The 20,307-nt window shown below is 39.0% G+C and overlaps 1 protein-coding gene across 2 annotated transcripts in view; it reads right to left on the bottom strand.

The window, feature by feature from the left end:
• The window catches only part of PIK3C2A (phosphatidylinositol-4-phosphate 3-kinase catalytic subunit type 2 alpha), a 101,066-nt gene that overhangs the window by 34,661 nt on the left and 46,098 nt on the right, over positions 1 to 20,307 (bottom strand). For both annotated transcript variants that reach the window (XM_063438277.1, XM_063438276.1), the window contains exons 8-16: positions 16,909 to 16,972; positions 16,357 to 16,500; positions 14,745 to 14,790; positions 13,938 to 14,154; positions 13,495 to 13,617; positions 12,453 to 12,620; positions 11,426 to 11,537; positions 10,450 to 10,592; positions 2,506 to 2,694 (exon numbers count right to left, since the gene is read on the bottom strand). In XM_063438277.1, the coding sequence (XP_063294347.1) occupies positions 2,506 to 2,694; positions 10,450 to 10,592; positions 11,426 to 11,537; positions 12,453 to 12,620; positions 13,495 to 13,617; positions 13,938 to 14,154; positions 14,745 to 14,790; positions 16,357 to 16,500; positions 16,909 to 16,972 (1,206 nt within the window). The remainder of the gene's footprint in view (positions 1 to 2,505; positions 2,695 to 10,449; positions 10,593 to 11,425; positions 11,538 to 12,452; positions 12,621 to 13,494; positions 13,618 to 13,937; positions 14,155 to 14,744; positions 14,791 to 16,356; positions 16,501 to 16,908; positions 16,973 to 20,307) is intronic.

Below are 20,307 nucleotides of genomic sequence, written 5' to 3'. Positions count from 1 at the left end.
ATCCTGGACACATTTGTTCTTGACAAAGGCAGTATTTACTGCCGAAACGTGCGCCAAGCTACTTAGTGTGCCGATGCACTTATTCTTTTAGTTGACGTTTCTATTGAGGGGAGAATAGTTGGTCTGTCCGTTTGTGTTAGCTGCAGCTCTTTATGACACGCATGGCAAGCTACATAGAATCTTTTAGCTGCCATGAAGCGGCAGATAGCCCCCCCCTAGGAGATTAGGTTGGATAGCTTTAGCCATTTCTCTGGATAGCCTCCTAGCTACGAAGGGTTATTAGCATGGCTGGTTTGGGAGTGTGGTTAGCCTGCAATTGGTTTTATTGTGGGGTTATGCCTCCATGCAACTAGATGCACGTCTACTCCCACTACTCTATCTGAGGGGTCTTATTCATAGAACCCCACTGGCTATTATCTATCTCTGACTACCTTTTCGCCTACTGCCCTACATGTTCTGTATGCTGCCTGCTGTGTAGCCGATATCCAGAGCACTTCGGATGTTTTGCCCTTCTCAGGTTATACTATACATATCGTTTTGTGTATGCAGCACACTTAGGTTTTATATTGGGATTTATTTTACCCTTTATACTGGTTGATTATAACAACGAGACACTTTCTCCTGCTCTCATTTTTTTCACTTTACTCGATCTATCATATTTTAACATTAGGATCTTGTTTAAATAAAGTTTATTACAATCTTTTGTTGTTTTGCCATTACATTTGAATGATTCTATTTAGGAGGCAATTTCAGTATGGAGGGTTTCCACCTTTGTTAGGCAGATTAATTTACCTTATTTGGATCTTTTTTCCAATTAACTTGGGTCATGCCCATATTACCTCTTTGACCATATTTATGACCACACATAAGGTTTTTCTATATCTGGTGTTTTATATTGCTATTAAAGGAATACTATAAATCACCAAAACAACATTATCTTTAAAGGACACTAAAGGCAACAGGACCACTACAGCTTGATGTATAGCATACAGCTTAGTGTGTTGGTTCTGGTGTCTACAGCATGTCCCTGCAGGCTAAGCACTGTAAACACGGTGTACATTGCTGCCTAGTAACACCTCTAGGTGCAGTCACTCAGATGGCCACTAAAAGGGCTTCCTGGGTCAGTGCTGCACAATGGAAGCGCTGAATGTTCCCCCATAGAGATGCACTGATTTGGTGCATCTCTATGAGGAGATGCAGATTGGCACAACATGGCGCTTTGACGCACATACCCAATAGCCTGCCAATGCTTTCCTATAGGAGGCAAGGCCAGCCACGTCATAAGAGAAGAGGTAAATACAATTACCTTTCATCTCCGAAGAGAGAGGGGCCAGTGACCTATTGCTACATTCCAGTATTATAGTGTTAAGAATAAATGTTTGTCCTCACACTAAAATGTTCTTTTAATGAAGCAGTTTTGTTGTATAGATCACCGCTCAATTCTTTGACATTTAGGAGTAAAATCACTTTGTTGATTATTTGATTTGTAATTGGATTGGTTTATGATTTACAGGTTACCCCCCTCCCCCCCCCCATCTCCGGTAACCTGTTAACAAACACGAGGCTTGTGTATGTAACACCTTCCCTACATGGGTACGGTATCTTCAATTGAATCTCATAACTTAAGTAGTGACCCCATGTCCATACAGGATAATTACTATTCTTAGACCTCGTGTTTCTTTTATAAAAACCCATCCTCATGTTTCTTTCATAATGATAGCAGACCTCTGGGATTGCATAACTTGTTATTAGCGCTCTCTTGTCTGTGTGTGACCTACTTATGTTGAATGTCAAAACAAAGAAATACAAAAAAAAAAAAAAATCGCCCTTCTACTTAATTTCTTCACAAGAAAATCAGAATTAAACGTATGCAAACATTTGCCTAAAGCGAGTTCTGAGGGCTCTTTCTTCCCCTAAATACGTTTTTCAGAAGCAGAGGAAGGTTCCATGGACTTGACTTAGACTTGTCATTAAAATTTTAAAAAATGTGGGATTCATTCTCGTAGAACAAATTCAGTAAGAGTGCATCTGTTTTGCAACCCTCAGGCAGAGGAGTGGTACCCAGGTGTGTTTTCCACCGCTGTGTGAATACTTCAGGTCTTCTTCCTTGTTGGTGCACCTCCCGGGACCACGTCCAAAGCCCTCCATGCACCAGAAATTAATTTAAATGCAAGCCATGCGCTCCATAACTTCTACTGGTTCTGAGCCAGAAGCCACTTATTCCACCATCCAGGGAACTATTGGGTAAATACCACCAGGTTGCCTCCTGTGCCTTAGTTACCAACTCGGCAGAAGCAGAGAAGAGAGGACTGCAGTCCGTCCAGCGAAAGGGATTCTGGTTCGGATCTCCAGTTTAAGGTATGAAGAGGTGATATATGCTTAAATGATTAACCTATTTAAAAAAATGTATTTAAAGGCTACTTGTCCTGCTCTAGTTTTAACATCCCTCCTGAACTGCCGCTAGATGTCAGAAAAGTAACTATTGTTCTTTTGCGACAGACATACCTCACATTCAGCATTTCCAAAGCAGTGACAGGATGCAGTGGAGGCCAGTCAAGGATTAACGAGTAGATGTCACTCAGATAAGCTACATCCCAGCTCGGGGCACTTGCCAAAATCTTTGGAAGGCTGTCCTTATACTCATGACAATAGTAACGTTTTTCCCATAAAAATTCCTTGTCTTCCTTTGATAACCTGCAGAGACAAATGAAATCACGTTCAGACATAGTCACTACAAATTAGAACAGTATAATGCTGCGGTGATCAGCGCGTTTACCTGTGACTGACAAATCAACCCACATGGTGAGCGCTTCAGAAATGTATTTAAAGTGGAACTAAAAATTAGCTTTGCGTTGCACTATTTTTTACATTAACAAGAAAACCTCTGAATATTATATTCCTGGCACATTTCTCTGCAGATGCCAGCGTGCACATGAGCAAGTCCATAGCATTATGTGTGTTGTTGTCATCCCAGACATGGAAGTGTTTGGAAGCACATGAGTTTTTCCACTTACCTACTGGGTTTCTTCAAAAACCAACAAATAAAAATCAGCCATGTCACAATATAAAGAGAATTACCTTGTTCTTAAGGGAATACTCTGAGCACTACAGTGCACTGTAGCTGTTATGGTGTAAGAGGTGTCCACCCATGTAATTAGTCAAACCATTTACCAATAGTTTGACAACATACCTGGGGACAGCCGGGCGCAAAAGTGGGGATATTGTTTTAAATCTACAAAAGAATACATATAAAATAGTGCAGATGGACCAAACTTATCTCTAAAACACAGCAAATCAAAGGTAATAAATAGTGCGAAAGCAACATTGTGTATTTGCTTTGTTATAAAGTCCTTCTAAAGAAAGTACCGTATTTTTCGCTCCATAAGACGCACTTTTTTTCCCCTCAAAAGTGAGGGGAAATGTCTGTGCGTCTTATGGAGCGAATATGAAGTTTTACTTACCTGTCTTGTAGCGTTTCTCGGCAGCACAGGGCGCACCGCGGTATTGGAACTTGAATTTCATGTTCCGGTTTCCGGCGGGACTGAAAGGAAGTGCGCACTCAGCTCAGTGTGCGCACTTCCTTTCAGTCCCGCCGGAAACCGGAACATGAAATTCAAGTTCCAGTACCGCGGTGCGCCCTGTGCTGCCGAGAAACGCTACAAGACAGGTAAGTAATTATGGGACAAAGGGAAGGGGGACAGTATGGGAGAGAAGACGGAGGGGAGGGGAGGGGTGGATGAAGACTATGGGGAGGGGAGGGGTGGGGGGTTATGAAGACTATGGGAGGGGAGGGGGGGGATGAAGACTATGGGGACGGGAGGGGGGATGAAGACTATGGGGAGGGGAGGGGAGATGAAGACTATGGGGAGGGGAGGGGGGGGATGAAGACTATGGGGAGGGGAGGGGGGATGAAGACTATGGGGAGGGGAGGGGGGATGAAGACTATGGGGAGGGGAGGGGGATGAAGACTATGGGGAGGGGAGGGGGATGAAGACTATGGGGAGGGGAGGGGGGATGAAGACTATGGGGAGGGGAGGGGGGATGAAGACTATGGGGAGGGGGTGGGAGAAGACTATGGGGAGGGGGTGGGAGAAGACTATGGGGAGGGGGTGGGAGAAGACTATGGGAGGGGGGACACTATGGGACAGGGGAGAAAAAAAATATTCTGAACAAACTGTCCCATAGTAAGAAACACTATGGGACAGTTTGTTCAGAATATATTGTTTTCTGGGTTTCTTCCTCTAAAAACTAGGTGCGTCTTATGGTGAGGTGCGTCTTATGGAGCGAAAAATACGGTAATTTGTAAAGCTGTATTTATTTTTAAGTATTTGTATGCACTATCGTCTTGGGAAAAAAACATTTAATCATTAATACTGCTGTATTCCGCTGAAGCTCCTTCGAGAAATGAGTCTTAATTGGTCGACTATTGGGTCCATTTGCCCCATGTACCCTATTTTATCTTCCATATTCTGTTAGTGTATTTGAGCTTGCCTTGTCTATCCATATCACTATGATATCAATCTATTTTATATGTGTTATTTTAAGATCTAAATTTGTACCCCCATAGTGTTCTTTTCATACACATTGACTATTGCTTGACTATTTGGGAAGGTCTCTTGGAGAAGCTGCCACTGTATTTTCCACTTACCAAGATTTGTATTTTTTTCCATATTTATGTTTTATTAGTTTTTCATATATACAAAAACACAATATACAATTCTTGACATTTACTATCCATAAGTTCACCTTCAGAGCATATAAAGAACGTATCGGATTTTTTTTTTTTTTTTAAATTTAAAATACATAACAAGCAGTTTGTAAACCCGGCGCTCCTAATCTGACTCTGAAGGTAAGGATCAAAGGACAAACTTGCTTAAACATACACAGACAAGACAAAACAAAACAAAACATTCAGAATTAAAATTCATTCATTCAGAATTAAAAGTCAGCAAAAAATAAATACCAAGGAGGGTAAAAACCACCCAAACCATAATCACCTTTTACGGGCTCTCTATTAGACTTAACCAAAAGGACAACACGTCATGTGGAACCTTAAAGAACCAATATAGTGCCAGGAAAACACTTGTTTTCCTGGCACTATAGTGCCCTGAGGGTGCCGCCCCCCTCCTCAATGCTTTCCTATGGACGCTGGCGTCTTCTCACTGTGAAAATCACAGCGAGAAGCGCGGAAGCGCCTCTAGCGGCTGTCAATGAGACAGCCACCAGAGGTTGGATTAACCCTAAAGTAAACATAGCAGTTAATCCTAAGAAAGGGTTAATCCTAGCTGGACCTGGCACCCAGACCACTTCATTAAGCTGAAGTGATCTGGGTTCCTATAGTGGTCCTTTAATAATACCTCTTTCCATTCTTAGTTGAAATTTAAGCTGTTCTTTAACCAAAGCCCAAATTGGCGTGATAGATTATTTCTAATATCTGGCTTTCATAATTTTTGCAGCTAATATGTGAGTAACCAAGGGAGTACAATTTCTAAAAGTATGATTAACGTTAAGCTGTAGTAGAAATAGGTCAGGACCATAATGAAAGGATTTACCGATAGATGCTTGAATTTTACTCCTGATCATATTCCAAAATAGCTGAATAGGGGAGCACTCCCACCAGATATGTAGAAATTCACCTCTTTGGTTCCCACATCTCCAACATCTGTTTTCCTGATTTGGAAAGAATTTACACAATCTATGTGGGACCAAATACCACGTTTAAAAGCTTGAAGTGGCACTCTAATAGATTGAGACAATGAACGCTTTTATATACCATGCTCCAAGAATATCTCCATTCCTCGCAGCTAATTTGAATATTTAAAACTGTCCCCGACTTCTCCAGTATGGGCTCAATAGATATATCTGGATCCCTATTAACCAGTTCTAGACAGTCAACTACTATCTTTGTTGGAGTAGTTTTTTCCAATAGCTTTTCCAATAAGATTAGTTTGATTTTCCAACTGCTAAATAATTAGTCAAGAAACATTTTATTCTAAGATAGTTAAACTTCTTTATCCAACTTATATTCAGCACGCAACAAGTGAAACTCCTTCAAGTTATTTTTATTCATTAAATCACTTCTTTTCAAAAGACCACATTTGATCCAAATTTTGTATATTTAAATCATCTATATTATAGGATAAATAGGTTTAGAAAGAGAAGTAATTACTTTATTTTGAATTGATAGTTATTTTTTACATTTCTCCCAGTACATCGTTATATTGCCTAAGATCATACTTCCAGATTTCCCTAATGAAGGGCTTCTCTGTTTATTCTTTATTTGCCAAAATCGAACGTTTAAATCCAAATTATGTTGCTCCGTTTGAATCAGTAACTGTTCGATTTTATACCATATTTGTTCTTTGGCATTTTCTCTTTGAGTGATAAAGACATGTGCCAAGTTGCAGGCTCTTTGGTATTCTATTAGAAGGAGTAACCCTAGGCCTCCCGATAAAACCTTTAACGCTAAACGGTTGGTATTAATTCGTGGGCGCTTCTCCGCCCATATAAATTTATTCATTAGGGACTGGGCAAGCCACAGGTAACTGCACTTGGGGAGAACATATGATCTCACCGTATCAATTCTCCCCCACCATGAAATCTCAATATTCCTCCATTTTTCTGCAGGTTTCTTTTAGCAATGGTAAGAAGTTGAGTGCCATTATTTTAAAGTGATCACAGGCGATCTCCACCCCCAGACAGCTAAATGACTCCCCGGCACAAAAAAAAAAAAAACAACCTGCGTCAGGCCTTCAACGACATCCTGAGGCAAATTGAGCGGCAGTGCGACTGATTTATCAAAATTTAGTTTATAACCGGAAAGTATAGAGAATTCCTCCATCAAAGGTATCAATTCTCTCGTAGAGTTCATCGGGCCACTAAGTGTGAGTACTACATCATCTGCATACATAGTTAGCTTAACACAATCATCTATAACTTGCAGCCCTTTGATTTGATCATTGGCTCTTATTGCTACAGCTAAAGGTTCTATAGCAATTAAATATAAAAGTGGTGACAGCGGGCATCCCTGTCTGGTTCCATTTTTAATTTGGAACCATTAAAAGGAGAACCCGCTACCAACCACCTTAGCTGTCGGGGAAGTATATAAGGCCATTATGGATCCTCTAATATCTCCATGTATACCAAAAGCTTCTATAGCTGAATCTCGGAAGTCCCTCCTGACCCTGTCAAAGGCCTTTTCGGCATCTAATGAAAGGGCTGGGAGGGACAAGCCCTTTATATAGGCCAAATCCACAATGTCCACTAATCTAATATTATACACCGGAGACCTGCTTGACATGAATCCTGTTTGATCCTGGTGTATAATTGTGGGTATGATATTACTTAGTCTTGCTGCAATTGTTGCTAAATATAGTTGAATATCAGTGTTTAATAGGGTAATGGACCTATAATTTGCCAACTGTTCTGGATTCTTATTTTGTTTAGGAATAAGCACAATATGGGCTTTTAGCATTTCATGTGGAATATTACCTGTTGACATAATGTAATTAAACATATTGCTAGGTCTTCATTCATTAGTCTATAAAAAATATAACTAAAGCCATCCGGGCCCGGGGATTTGTGTACTTTAAGTTTTTTGACAGCGGTACTAACCTCAGAGAAATAGGTTTATTCAGCTGATTTCATTGGTCTTTAGAGACCTTCGGAAGCTTATATTTGGTAAAAAAAAAAAAAAAAAAGAGAGAGAAACTGCTATGTTTCACTGAGGATGAAGACGCTAAATGGGCTTCCGCGATTCTCACTGTGAAAATCAGTTAAGTGTTATTTAACACAATATTTTTGTACGTGCTTTTTATGTAGTATTGATGGTGGCGGTAGTTAAGCACTTTTTCTTAATAAATATACTTCATTTAGAATTTGTGATTAGGTCTCCATTTGAGGGGGAAAAAAAAAACACAAAACTAAAATAAAACAATAGTGCTCTCTCTGTTTAAAAGAAAAACTTTGAGTGTGCTTCCCCTTCACAGTTTACAGTAAATGACCTTACAGTATAAGAGACAGTAAAGAAAGGTTTTTCCTTGGGAATCTGGCAGATCCAACTCCTTCCAGCCTCCTTCCCACTCGGGTTGAATTCCTGGGATAGTATCTGACACAATGACCTTCATCTTTCTGGTTGGTAATATAGAAACATAGAATGTGACGGCAGATAAAAACCGTTTAGCCCATCTAGTCTGCCCAATTTTCTAAATACAGGCAGTGCAGAATTATTAGGCAAATGAGTATTTTGACCACATCATCCTCTTTATGCATGTTGTCTTACTCCAAGCTGTATAGGCTCGAAAGCCTACTACCAATTAAGCATATTAGGTGATGTGCATCTCTGTAATGAGAAGGGGTGTGGTCTAATGACATCAACACCCTATATCAGGTGTGCATAATTATTAGGCAACTTCCTTTCCTTTGGCAAAATGGGTCAAAAGAAGGACTTGACAGGCTCAGAAAAGTCAAAAATAGTGAGATCTTGCAGAGGGATGCAGCACTCTTAAAATTGCAAAGCTTCTGAAGCGTGATCATCGAACAATCAAGCGTTTCATTCAAAATAGTCAACAGGGTCGCAAGAAGCGTGTGGAAAAACCAAGGCGCAAAATAACTGCCCATGAACTGAGAAAAGTCAAGCGTGCAGCTGCCAAGATGCCACTTGCCACCAGTTTGGCCATATTTCAGAGCTGCAACATCACTGGAGTGCCCAAAAGCACAAGGTGTGCAATACTCAGAGACATGGCCAAGGTAAAAAAGGCTGAAAGACGACCACCACTGAACAAGACACACAAGCTGAAACGTCAAGATTGGGCCAAGAAATATCTCAAGACTGATTTTTCTAAGGTTTTATGGACTGATGAAATGAGAGTGAGTCTTGATGGGCCAGATGGATGGATTGGTAAAGGGCAGAGAGCTCCAGTCCGACTCAGACGCCAGCAAGGTGGAGGTGGAGTACTGGTTTGGGCTGGTATCATCAAAGATGAGCTTGTGGGGCCTTTTCGGGTTGAGGATGGAGTCAAGCTCAACTCCCAGTCCTACTGCCAGTTTCTGGAAGACACCTTCTTCAAGCAGTGGTACAGGAAGAAGTCTGCATCCTTCAGGAAACATGATTTTCGTGCAGGACAATGCTCCATCACACGCGTCCAAGTACTCCACAGCGTGGCTGGTAAGAAAGGGTATAAAAGAAGAAAATCTAATGACATGGCCTCCTTGTTCACCTGATCTGAACCCCATTGAGAACCTGTGGTCCATCATCAAATGTGAGATTTACAAGGAGGGAAAACAGTACACCTCTCTGAACAGTGTCTGGGAGGCTGTGGTTGCTGCTGCACACAATGTTGATGGCGAACAGATCAAAACACTGACAGAATCCATGGATGGCAGGCTTTTGAGTGTCCTTGCAAAGAAAGGTGGCTATATTGGTCACTGATTTGTTTTTGTTATGTTTTTGAATGTCAGAAATGTATATTTGTGAATGTTGAGATGTTATATTGGTTTCACTGGTAAAAACAAATAATTGAAATGGGTATATATTTGTTTTCTGTTAAGTTGCCTAATAATTATGCACAGTAATAGTCACCTGCACACACAGATATCCCCCTAAAATAGCTATAACTAAAAAACTAAAAACTACTTCCAAAAATATTCAGCTTTGATATTAATGAGTTTTTTGGGTTCATTGAGAACATGGTTGTTGTTCAATAATAAAATTAATCCTCAAAAATACAACTTGCCTAATAATTCTGCACTCCCTGTACTTTCATTAGTCCCTGGCTTTATCCTATAGCTAGGATAGCCTTATGCCCATCCCAAGCATGCTTAAACTCCCGCACTATGTTAACCTCTACCACCTCAGCTGGAAGGCTATTCCATGCATCCATTACCCTCTCAGGAAAGTAATAGTTCCTGAAATTATTTTTAAACCTTTGCCCCTCTAATTTAAGACTATGTCCTCTTGTTGTGGTAGTTTTTCTTCTTTTAAATATAGTCTCCTACAACTTACAAGCTGAAGTGGTAGAGGTTTACACAGTGAGGGAGTGTAAGGATGCCTAGGATAGGCATAAGGCTATCCTAGCTAGAAGTTAAGGCCAGAGACTAATGAAAGTATTTAGAAAATAGGGCAGACTAGATGGGCCAAACGGTTCTTATCTGCTGTCACATTCTATGTTTCTATGTAACAGTAACGCACTCTTTCTAAACACTTTAGTGTGATCCCCACAAACAGATGAAGATTTCCAATTTTATAGTGAGAAAAAATAAAATCCAACAATAACTAAAAATATCTTCATTCCCCTTCAAAGAAAGTCAAAGCAAACTGCAGGGTCCAACAAATGAAGGATTTCTTTGACTGCTTCAGTACTGGAACGTCTTTTATGTCTGCTTCTAGCAAACTGAGAGAGTCCTGCTGCCCACTAGTGATGGGGTGTGCTATTTACAAAAAGTACTTACCCAAATATTGAATCTTTGGCAAGAAGTGAAAGAAGCCTGGACTTCGCCTCCTTGCTCAGGGTGTCAATGTTTTGCCGTGCGTTGCTACTTGCAGGTTCAGGAGTGCGGTAAACAATGTCAAATGCAGGAGATGGGAAATCAACCTTCGAAATAAAAACAAGAAGGACTATTACATCCTCTAAAAATCATGTAACAGAACTATACGCTAGAAACAGCTACTTTCTAAATTATGGAAACTGCTACTCTTTCCATTTAGCGATATATATGTACAATTGTGAGAAGATTTATATGCGCAAGTCATTAAATAATCCTGACATACAGACACCAATTGGAATAAATCAGAAGGAATATTCCATTGGTTTCCATGGCGATTGTTCTACTTATAGTTAGGGTTCTAGATTTGTTCTTTACATAAATCTTAAATAAACACAGTAGAATTACAAATACAGATCTACATTCTTTACGTTATAGAGACGCTCCAATTATCTCTAAATAGGTCACACACCCCAAGCAAAAATAAAAGTCTGCATACCTTATTGCACTGAGGCTCCCTCGTCACGGTCTCCTTTGTAAGTGTCCAATCCCACGCGCATTCAAATGTTCTCATAGGAAAGCACTGAATTAATATTTTCCTATGGGGCTTCCCCATCACAAGTCTGAATTTTACGCTGTCTGTTACGTGCAAGCGCCTCTAGTGGCTGTCAGTGTGATAGCCACTATAGTAGGAGTTAACCCTGCAATGTACACATTGCAGTTTAAAAACAAGAACAAAAACAAGCTGTTTTATATTGCAGGGTTAAGGGGCAGTGACACAGCACCCAGACCACTTTAATGAGATTAAGAGGTCTGGGTGCCTATAGTGTCCCTTTAAGACCTATGTCTATACACACATTTAACGCAAAGTCTGGTTACAGGCACTGTGTCAACAATAGGAAAACAAAACTGCTAAACACCGAGCCTAACAAATGGATTATACCTGTAAAACGAGTTTTTGCATCTGGTTGGACTTTCTGCTAACTGTTCCAGGAGCTGGGTTAACGGGGAAGGACGTCCACAGGTTTAAAAGCTTGGTTCCACAAGTTAGCAGCCTAAACCCATAGGAAACAAAGGTTATAGACTTAAGCACTTTATCCCAATACGTTACCAGCATTTCAAATAGTGAATAAAGAACAACAAAAAAAAAACTATAAGAATCACATACTAAAAATGCTATAAGAGAATTTGAGCTGAAATAAAATGGTTCATCTAAAGCTGCCTGAATAAGATTTAGTGAATACATTCTTTTCAGAAAAGCTTATAACCTCCCATAGTAACACCTATTTCTCAAACCTGTCTATTGCGGTCTCCTAAAAGGCCACACTCCATGCTTACATTCCAGCTCTGCTACTTTCCCACCATGTCATTTGGTTGCTAAACCCCTCAATGCCCTTCCTATTGTGTTTTTATTCCCCACCTCCACTAGACTGTAAACTAATTTAAACAGTACCCACATCAACCTATTGTTCCAGGTAACATTTTGTAATGGTCTCATTTATTTTTAAATTGACCCATTTTATAATACTGGAAAGTGATGCAGAATAAGTTGGAGCTATATAAATATAAAAAAATAATAACGTCTTCAGTAATCAACTGCAGCAGTGCGGTCAGCAACGTACAGCCAGGGCTTCAGTTAGTTCTATTTCAATTGTATGCTTACTGTTTCCTATGATAGCAAGGCTGGCCACGGTGTGGTCAGTACATTGACCCCAGTAACCCTTAGACAGGCCAGGGCAGCTGCACAATGACCCCAGTAACAGAAAGGCAGGCCACGGTTGCTGTACACAGACCCGAGAAACCAGAAGGCCAGCCACGACTGCTCTAGAATGACCCCAATAATGGAAATGCTTGCCACGGCTGCTGTATAATGACCCAATTAAAGGGAAGGCTGGCCACAGCTGGCATATAATGATCTGACCCCAGTAACAGGAAAGCAGCTTAATATTATGGACATCTTCCTTTCTTACCGTTTATAATTGAAGAGTGGTAGAGAGACTTGACCCAGGAGCTCTGGTCCTCGCCTCTGCTTGTTGGAATCAGGAGAACCACCACTGTTTGGGTTTAATATCCCATACAATGTCAGCTGCAGAATGGATTCTAGAGGCATCTGTGATATCTGGATTGGAAAAATTATCCTGGAGAAAAATAAAGAAGAATGAAGTCATTCACACTGTGGGTGCAGACCATGCTCATTCTTTGATATATGAATAATACATGTTACAGTGAGATAGCAGCTGGGAAAGGAAATCAGAGTGCACTCTGTGTTTAAAAACTGGGGGCATGCAGAACATATCAGGACTGGCATTTGAGATAAGATTAATGTCCATGATTTCAGGTGACTATGGAATTGTTTGGCTGCAGAGCTCCTGAAGGGCAACTACATTCCTACACCGTTCTGCTCAAAGCACTTCTCTTTCAATTGTAGACCAGCCTTGGTGAAAAAAATATAAGTAAATTATTTAAAAATATTATTTTCTATTTAAGATATATTATAGTCCAGAGATTATTAAATAGTTTAATTAAACCAGTCACGCTCTCTCAGAGGTTCCTGAAACATTGTTTTTAACAGATTTTCTTAAACTAGAAGAAATATCAGAGATGCTTGGATTTCTGGACATAACATGCATCTTCTTCACAGCAAAAATGTTATAAAATAAACAGAGCTCAGAAAAAGACCGTAACTCCATTAACCTAGTCTGAAAAGGTAATAATTCTAAACATGAAACATTCCTGTAATAAATATTAAGATTATAACAAAGAAATGTACGACTTTATGTAGAAAATTATGATTTAAACCAAGGCTTCCAAACTAGTGATTTAAATCTGAAATTTACGTTGAATTCCTGGCAATTCCCACATTAGTGAATAACTCTGTATGTATTATATTTTAAGCAACCTAATCTCTTCAAATTGTGCCAAATACGTATATATATTCCAAAATATCTACATATCTATAGTAATAGCAATAAAAACACAAAAAAAAAAAAAACAAGTCATTAAAATTCTTACAGTTCATCCCATTTGACAAGATAAAAGAAACTTTTGTAAGTTCCCACTTTTTTGGACTGGATAGGTTTAAACGTGTCCTTCCCATTATGGACAAGCGAGCAAACCAGGTAGTATTTTTCAAAGCTGCAAAGGAAGTGAAATATACACCATTAATGAGAAACATTTCTTACAGATATAAATGACATGGTAGCCTCAAACTCCCACAATCCTCTAACAGACAGCCTAACCCACTAATACTCCGATAATCCTCTGACAGGAAACCTAACTCAATACTGCACCCATCTCCCATAATGTCCTGACAGGCAACCTTGCTCACTGCTACTCTCATAATCCTCTAACACACAGTATAACTCCAATGAAAAACTTTGCCGAAACAGTGAAACTTCAGTACTAAGTGCTAAAAATCTTCTACTGAGGTGAAAAGCATCATAGTATGTGCTCACCTGGACACCCAGGCTGTAGGTATTCCATGGGCAGCAAAAATGGTGAACTGCAGATGGTCTGCAGTGCTTTGGGCTTCTTTCGTGATTCTGTCATCGCTAGTGGCTTTAACGGAACTGGATGTGACAAATGAGTCAAAGTGGAGTTGAAGAAGATTGTGAACGGCAGTAGTAAGCGCACTCAAACTCTCCTCTAAAGGATTATCACTCCGGGTAGAACCTAGTGACAGAGAGCAGAAATAATTAACATTGTATTAAGGTATTAATAGACAGCGCCCGCTCCAGACAGAACGTAGTGACAGTGTGCAGCAATAAGTGACACTGTATTACGTTATTATACAGCACACGTTCCAGACCAAACTTAGTGACAGAGTGCAACAATAAGCAACATTGTATTACGATATTATTAGACAGCGCTCGCTCCGGACAGAACCAAGTGACAGAGTACAACAATAAGTAACATTGTATAATGGTATTAATAGACAGTGCTCTTTCAAGACCAAACTTTGTGACAGAGTGCAGAATTAAGTAACATTGTATTACAGTATTAACAGGCAGCACTCGCTCTGGACAGATCCTAGTGACAGAGAGCAGCAATAAGTAACATTGTATTACAGTATCAATAGACAGCGCTCGATCCGAACAGAACCTAGTGACAGAGTACAACAATGAGTAACATTGTAACATCGTATTAATAGACAACACTCGCTCTGGACAGAACCTAGTGACAGAGTACAACAATGAGTAACATTGTATTACGGTTGTACATTAATAGACAGCACTCACTCTAATCATTCCCGGTGTACTTACCGTCTGAAGCAATGGAGTCAGACCCATCTGTGGTTCTGGGTGAATTCTATTGAAAAAAAAAAAAAAAAAGAAAAAAAAAAAAAGGAATTTGTGATGTAAAAAATAAATGTCCCATACCAAGGCTTTTAAAGGAAAATTAAATATATGTGTGCTTATATAAGATGTGGCCCTATTGTGATTCAAGCATAAAATGTTTTAATATCCATAAACTAAAATTCTAGTTTCGCTTTTCTTCTCTTCAAAATGTGTCCAGTGTTAAAATATTCAGTATAATAGAGAGACAGTTTTATCAATTATTATTACTGGTATGTATTCCAGGCAGACAAACAGACTGAAACTTACTGCTCTGTTATCAGGCCTGATTGATACACTACACTGTGGACTATAGGTGGACGCCCCCAGTAATGACTGAATTCAGGTATTTCAACCTCACGGATTACAAATAAATACATAATATCTAGAACTAAGTCACAATCTCCATAGACTGTCACTGGCAGTAAAATGGGTCACAGTGAATAGCTTAGTGAGTTGAAACGTGGACCTGTCATAAAATGCAACCATTGGCACAAGTCTGTTCGTGAAATTAATGCCCTACTAGACATGTCCTGGTCAACAGAATCAAAGAACAAGATTAAGTTTTCAGAGATTAACAAGATAGTACTGTAGTTCCTTCGCTAGGAAAGGATTAATATAAAAAAAAAAAAAAAAAATCAACATAAAACCAAAAACAAAGCATTAAATGACGTAATGAAGGGGTCGAGATGCAATGGCCCTGTAGATCTAACCTGTCAATGTAAAACATTGCTGTTTTGTAGAATGTTGACATACTGACAGCTAGTTTCGCTGTAACAGAGTGAAACTCAGTCATGTGACGTTCAACATCTTGAAATGCAACTCATAAGAAAGCACAGAATTCAATGTTTTCCTGTGGAAAGCATTTGATTGGATGGGTGTGAGGCATTTGCTGCACATCACATCATGCATAGACCAACAAAAAAAGAGTCACGCCTTCTCGATGAAATCGCTGAAGATGGAGAGGCAAACAGAAACGAGGGAGGCTAAAAAAACATAAGTAAAGCCCTTTACCTATTTTTTTTTACTGGAAACTAGGGCTCTATAGTGTTATAAGTACAGGTTTGTAATCTTAATGCAGTCAAGTTCCTTTAAAACACAAATATGGCAGAGACAACCAAAGACAACCATTTGGAATATTATACATAGAAACTTAATACAACTGAATGAGTAATTAACGGACCTTCTCCATTCATAGTGAACTGCATAGCAACTGAACTCTGTCTTACTATTAATTCCAAAACCGCGCTCCTGCTAACCAGCACGTTGGAAATGCAGGTTTATTAAAGGATGTGGTCTTATCAGAATTTTACACTGTAAAAAAATAACAGATTAGCAAGACTAAAGGTAAAAGGTGATATTTTGATATTGATACTATGTTGATTTTCTTCACTCACTTTGCATTTTGTCAATTGATAAAGAGAGACCATTAACATTTTTTTTAATTTTTTTTTTTAAAAGCACTCTTGCTTTACAGCATTTTTAACACCTGCCTAAAACATTTGTAAAGTACAGTGTATATAAGCTAAATGTGTGTTACCGCTGTCTTTATCCTGGGGAGGTTCACTGCCCTCCGGAGTTTCTTAATAGATTCATTGATTGCCTGGGTTTCTACACTGTCAGCGGTTTTGCAGAGGTTTCGGACTGCTTTAATCACAAGATCAACCACTTTGTACTGATTGCCCTGAAGAAAAGATTAAATACATTACAAAAGTTGTGCTCCAGAGGTGATGAGTATGTGCATTAAAACACTGTATAATAATACATATTTAGACAGCAACTTTCCCAATTTTCAGCACTTACAGCTGACCAAGTGAGGAAAGGAGTGGTGCAAGGGGAGGACACAAGCGAGGGAAGGGGCAGGGCAAGGGGAGAAGGACACAAGCGAGGGGGTGGTGGGGCAAGAGGAGAAGGACACAAGCGAGGGTATGGGCGGGGCAAGGGGAGAAAGATAAGAGTGGTGTTGATATATACAATTAAAGATATATAATTAGTGTGCAGTTTTTAGGGATTTGGCATTGTCCATTATTATTGCCACCCTTCATTTGACCCTTGTATGACCTTATTCCAGGAGATATCACTATAATAGTACCTTGTTTTTTAGACACATGCTGACTTGCTCATGGTAGGCATCCAGCAATTCTTCAAAGCTATGCCTGAGGAGAAATAAAAAATAAAAACCAGACAAAAAAAAAAAGAAAATATTCTTTCATGGAAAGAAAGTCCTACCAGTTCAGTTCCACCAAAATAAAAGAAACAATAGCAAAGTTGTTTGCACGGTGAGTCTTTGCATGATGATGTCATTAGCATCCTTGTAGAACATTAAGTGTAGAATAATAATGAATAATACATAATAATCTAAACAAAACAAGGGGACACGTTTGTAGCGCTAATGATGAAGGTGACAGAAGGCAGCTCGAAAAACCCAAACCAGAGTCTCTCCTGTCTTGGTGAAAGAAAGGATGTATACATGTAGAAAGCAGCACCTGGGGTGGTCCTCAGGAGTATGCCAAATGTGGAACGAGAACAAACACACAAAGGGAGACTATAAAGATTAGTAGATCAGTGGTGTATGTGAAGAAGAGAAAAAGAAACACACTTACATTATGTAGAGCTTTCAGTAAGTTCTACTTAAAAGCACCTGGGGATATGGTGTGAGGCTCTTGGTCTGATGGGGGATGGTCCAGTGCTTAAAATTATATATAAACAAAACAGATGCCAATACAGTGTAGTATGTAGGTTACCACTGGACCATCTCCCATATTGTAAGTGCACTTCGTTTTTTCTTCTTTAAATATATAATTCTAATCTACTTTATTACATAGTCTCCCTTTGTGTGTTTGCTCGTTTCATATTTGGCATACTCCCGAGGACCACCATGGGGCTCTGCTCCCTCCATCTGTACACAACATAACTATCCTATAAACATATCCTAACGTTTTGTGCATTGCTTTCCAGAAAACATAAAAAAATTAAATGATGCAAATGTACACAATTTTTATTTTTAACGTATTCATTCTGCCTTTATAAAAATATTTGGGAAATTAAAAGCATTAGACAGTATGCAGTGTTCTTTATATTTCAGAGTGTCTGAAATAATAGTACTAAAGCAAAAATGCATGGTCAATGTGACAATAGTCAACTATCAAAACTATAGGCACTTGAAAGGACCCTGATGGTATTGCTACCAGTACAGCTTACTAAAATGGCAACAGAATGTAAATAGAATAACTGCATTTGAGCCTATTGCAGACATACAGTAAAATCACATTTCTAAAATAATGGTATTGCAAACTGCTATAGCAATCTCTGGACTACTAGTGTAAAGTTAGCAGTGAAATGATCACTCCTCGCCTCCATGACTGTAGGAAAATTATGGCCCATTAAAACTTCCTGTACGGTTTATGACTAGTGGCTTCTGGCAGAGAAGTGGTTAATAACATGATCATGAAGTGGTTAATAACAGATCATTGAGGTAACAAAACAGACTCACTTAAAATTAAAGCAACACTCATTTTGTTTAGCATGCATTAAAAGAATCTACCAGCATTCCCTTTTTGCTCTCATGATGCTTTGGGTGTTTTAGGTCAGTAATCTGCAACAAATTCACCCTGACACTAAGCCAACTTTAAAGCTTGCAGTTGGGGTACCAGGGTAACCAAGCACTCTCAACCCATCAATGTCATACAAAGATGGATAGTTTAAACAGAAGTCCACCTCCATGGTAGGGATGTCGCTGTATGCTTTAAGTTAAGGGAAATCTGTTGTTTTGTTATTTAGGATGCTTAGAGTATGTATTTAACCCCTTGAGGACAGAGCTTCAGAAGCTTGTCTTTCACTTAATGACAACAGCATTTTTTGCTGTTTGCGTTGAACTGCAATTTGCATTTTACTAATTGATTGCACCAACGCATATTATATACCATTTTTTAAAAGACAGAAAGGGCTTTAATTTGATGTAACATATATATACATAAATGCTTATTAATTATTAAAAAAAATACAGAAAAATGCAAAAAAAAATGAAAAAAAATTGCGTTTTTTTTTTTTTTTACAGTTTTTGCAATAATAATGTGTGCACAATTAGTGCAGGTTAAGGAAAGTAATTAAAAATAAATTCATTTAGTTGTTCTGATTTACAGAATATATAATGTGTCTGGGATTTTAAGTTTTTTTTCGTAGTTACAGGTCACAAAGCACAAGGAGTAAAATAAACTTTTAATGTGGAGCGATTTTCGAATTTAGTATGTTTGTCTTGTAAGCTTAATAGCCATAAAAGAAAAAAAATTGCCACACAAACGTATATATTTAGACACCACAGGCTATTTACCTAAGGTTGTTTTGACACTTTCTACGTAGCCATTTTACCGCCAACCTCTGCTAAATATTGGAGTAAAATTGTGTTTTTTGGGGTTTTGGCACACAAACTTATAACAAAGAACTTCTCATGTGTATTTTGTAAAGTTGGTGTGTGCTATTCCTGTACAAGGTTTTATTATGTGTTCAGTTACTTCTGCTGAGTACAACGGTACCCCCATTGTATGTCTTTGGCACTATTTCGTGAAGCTACAGTGCCATATAGGAGACCTGTCCTTTTCAGTATTCACAGTCGAATTTTGAGAGACGGATTTAATGAGCCTATGCTTCCATTTGGGGTATTATAACAGTTTGACTGTTCAAAAAACCCCCACAAAGGCCTACCATTTGTAAAAGTAGACACTCCAGGGTATCTCATAAGGTGCATATTGTGCCTTAGCATGCCCCCATTTTTCCACCAATATATGACAAAGTATGTGGTAAAAAATTATTTTGGGCATTTTCTTTACATACGGATTGCATTTTGTATATTTCATATGTGCCACTAAGTTCAAAACCCCCAAATTATGCTCAGCTAAGTCTTCTGAGTAAAAAGACACCCCAATGAATGTCTTTGGCACTATTTCGTGAAGCTACAGTGCCATAAAGGAGACCAAGCCATATCAGTTTTTACCGAACTTTGAATTTTGACGCTGGGCCTATGTGCAATTTCCAAGCATCTTCGCAGGTTTTAAATTCAAACTACCCAACAAAGGCCTACCATTTCTTAAGGTAGACACCCCAGGGTATTTCAAAAGGCATATTTTGAACCTTAACGTGGGATCATTTTTCCGATAGCTTGTACCAGGTGTAGTGGTAATAAGCGTTTTTTCTGCCTTTTTGACACACAAAGTGAGTTTGCACAGTATATTTTGCAAACCTTATGTGTGCTACGACTGTATAATACTTCATATGTTGCTCAGCTATGTGGTCTGAGTACAGCAATACCCCCGAATGTACCTTTGCCAGGTATATGTGGATGTTGAAGGGGCACATTTGAGACGCAGCCATTCAGTTTATTTTTTAACTGAAGTTTTATGCTGTGTCCATGTTCCAATTTGGAGTAGTTTAGATGGTTGGTTATTGAAACCGCACAAACACATACTATTTATTAAAGAATACACCCTGGGGTAAT

Source organism: Pelobates fuscus, chromosome 12, assembly GCF_036172605.1.
Source record: "Pelobates fuscus isolate aPelFus1 chromosome 12, aPelFus1.pri, whole genome shotgun sequence".
Classification (NCBI taxonomy): domain Eukaryota; kingdom Metazoa; phylum Chordata; class Amphibia; order Anura; family Pelobatidae; genus Pelobates; species Pelobates fuscus.
Note: the sequence above shows the minus strand (reverse complement) of the source record. Positions and strands in the feature narration are given on the sequence as shown.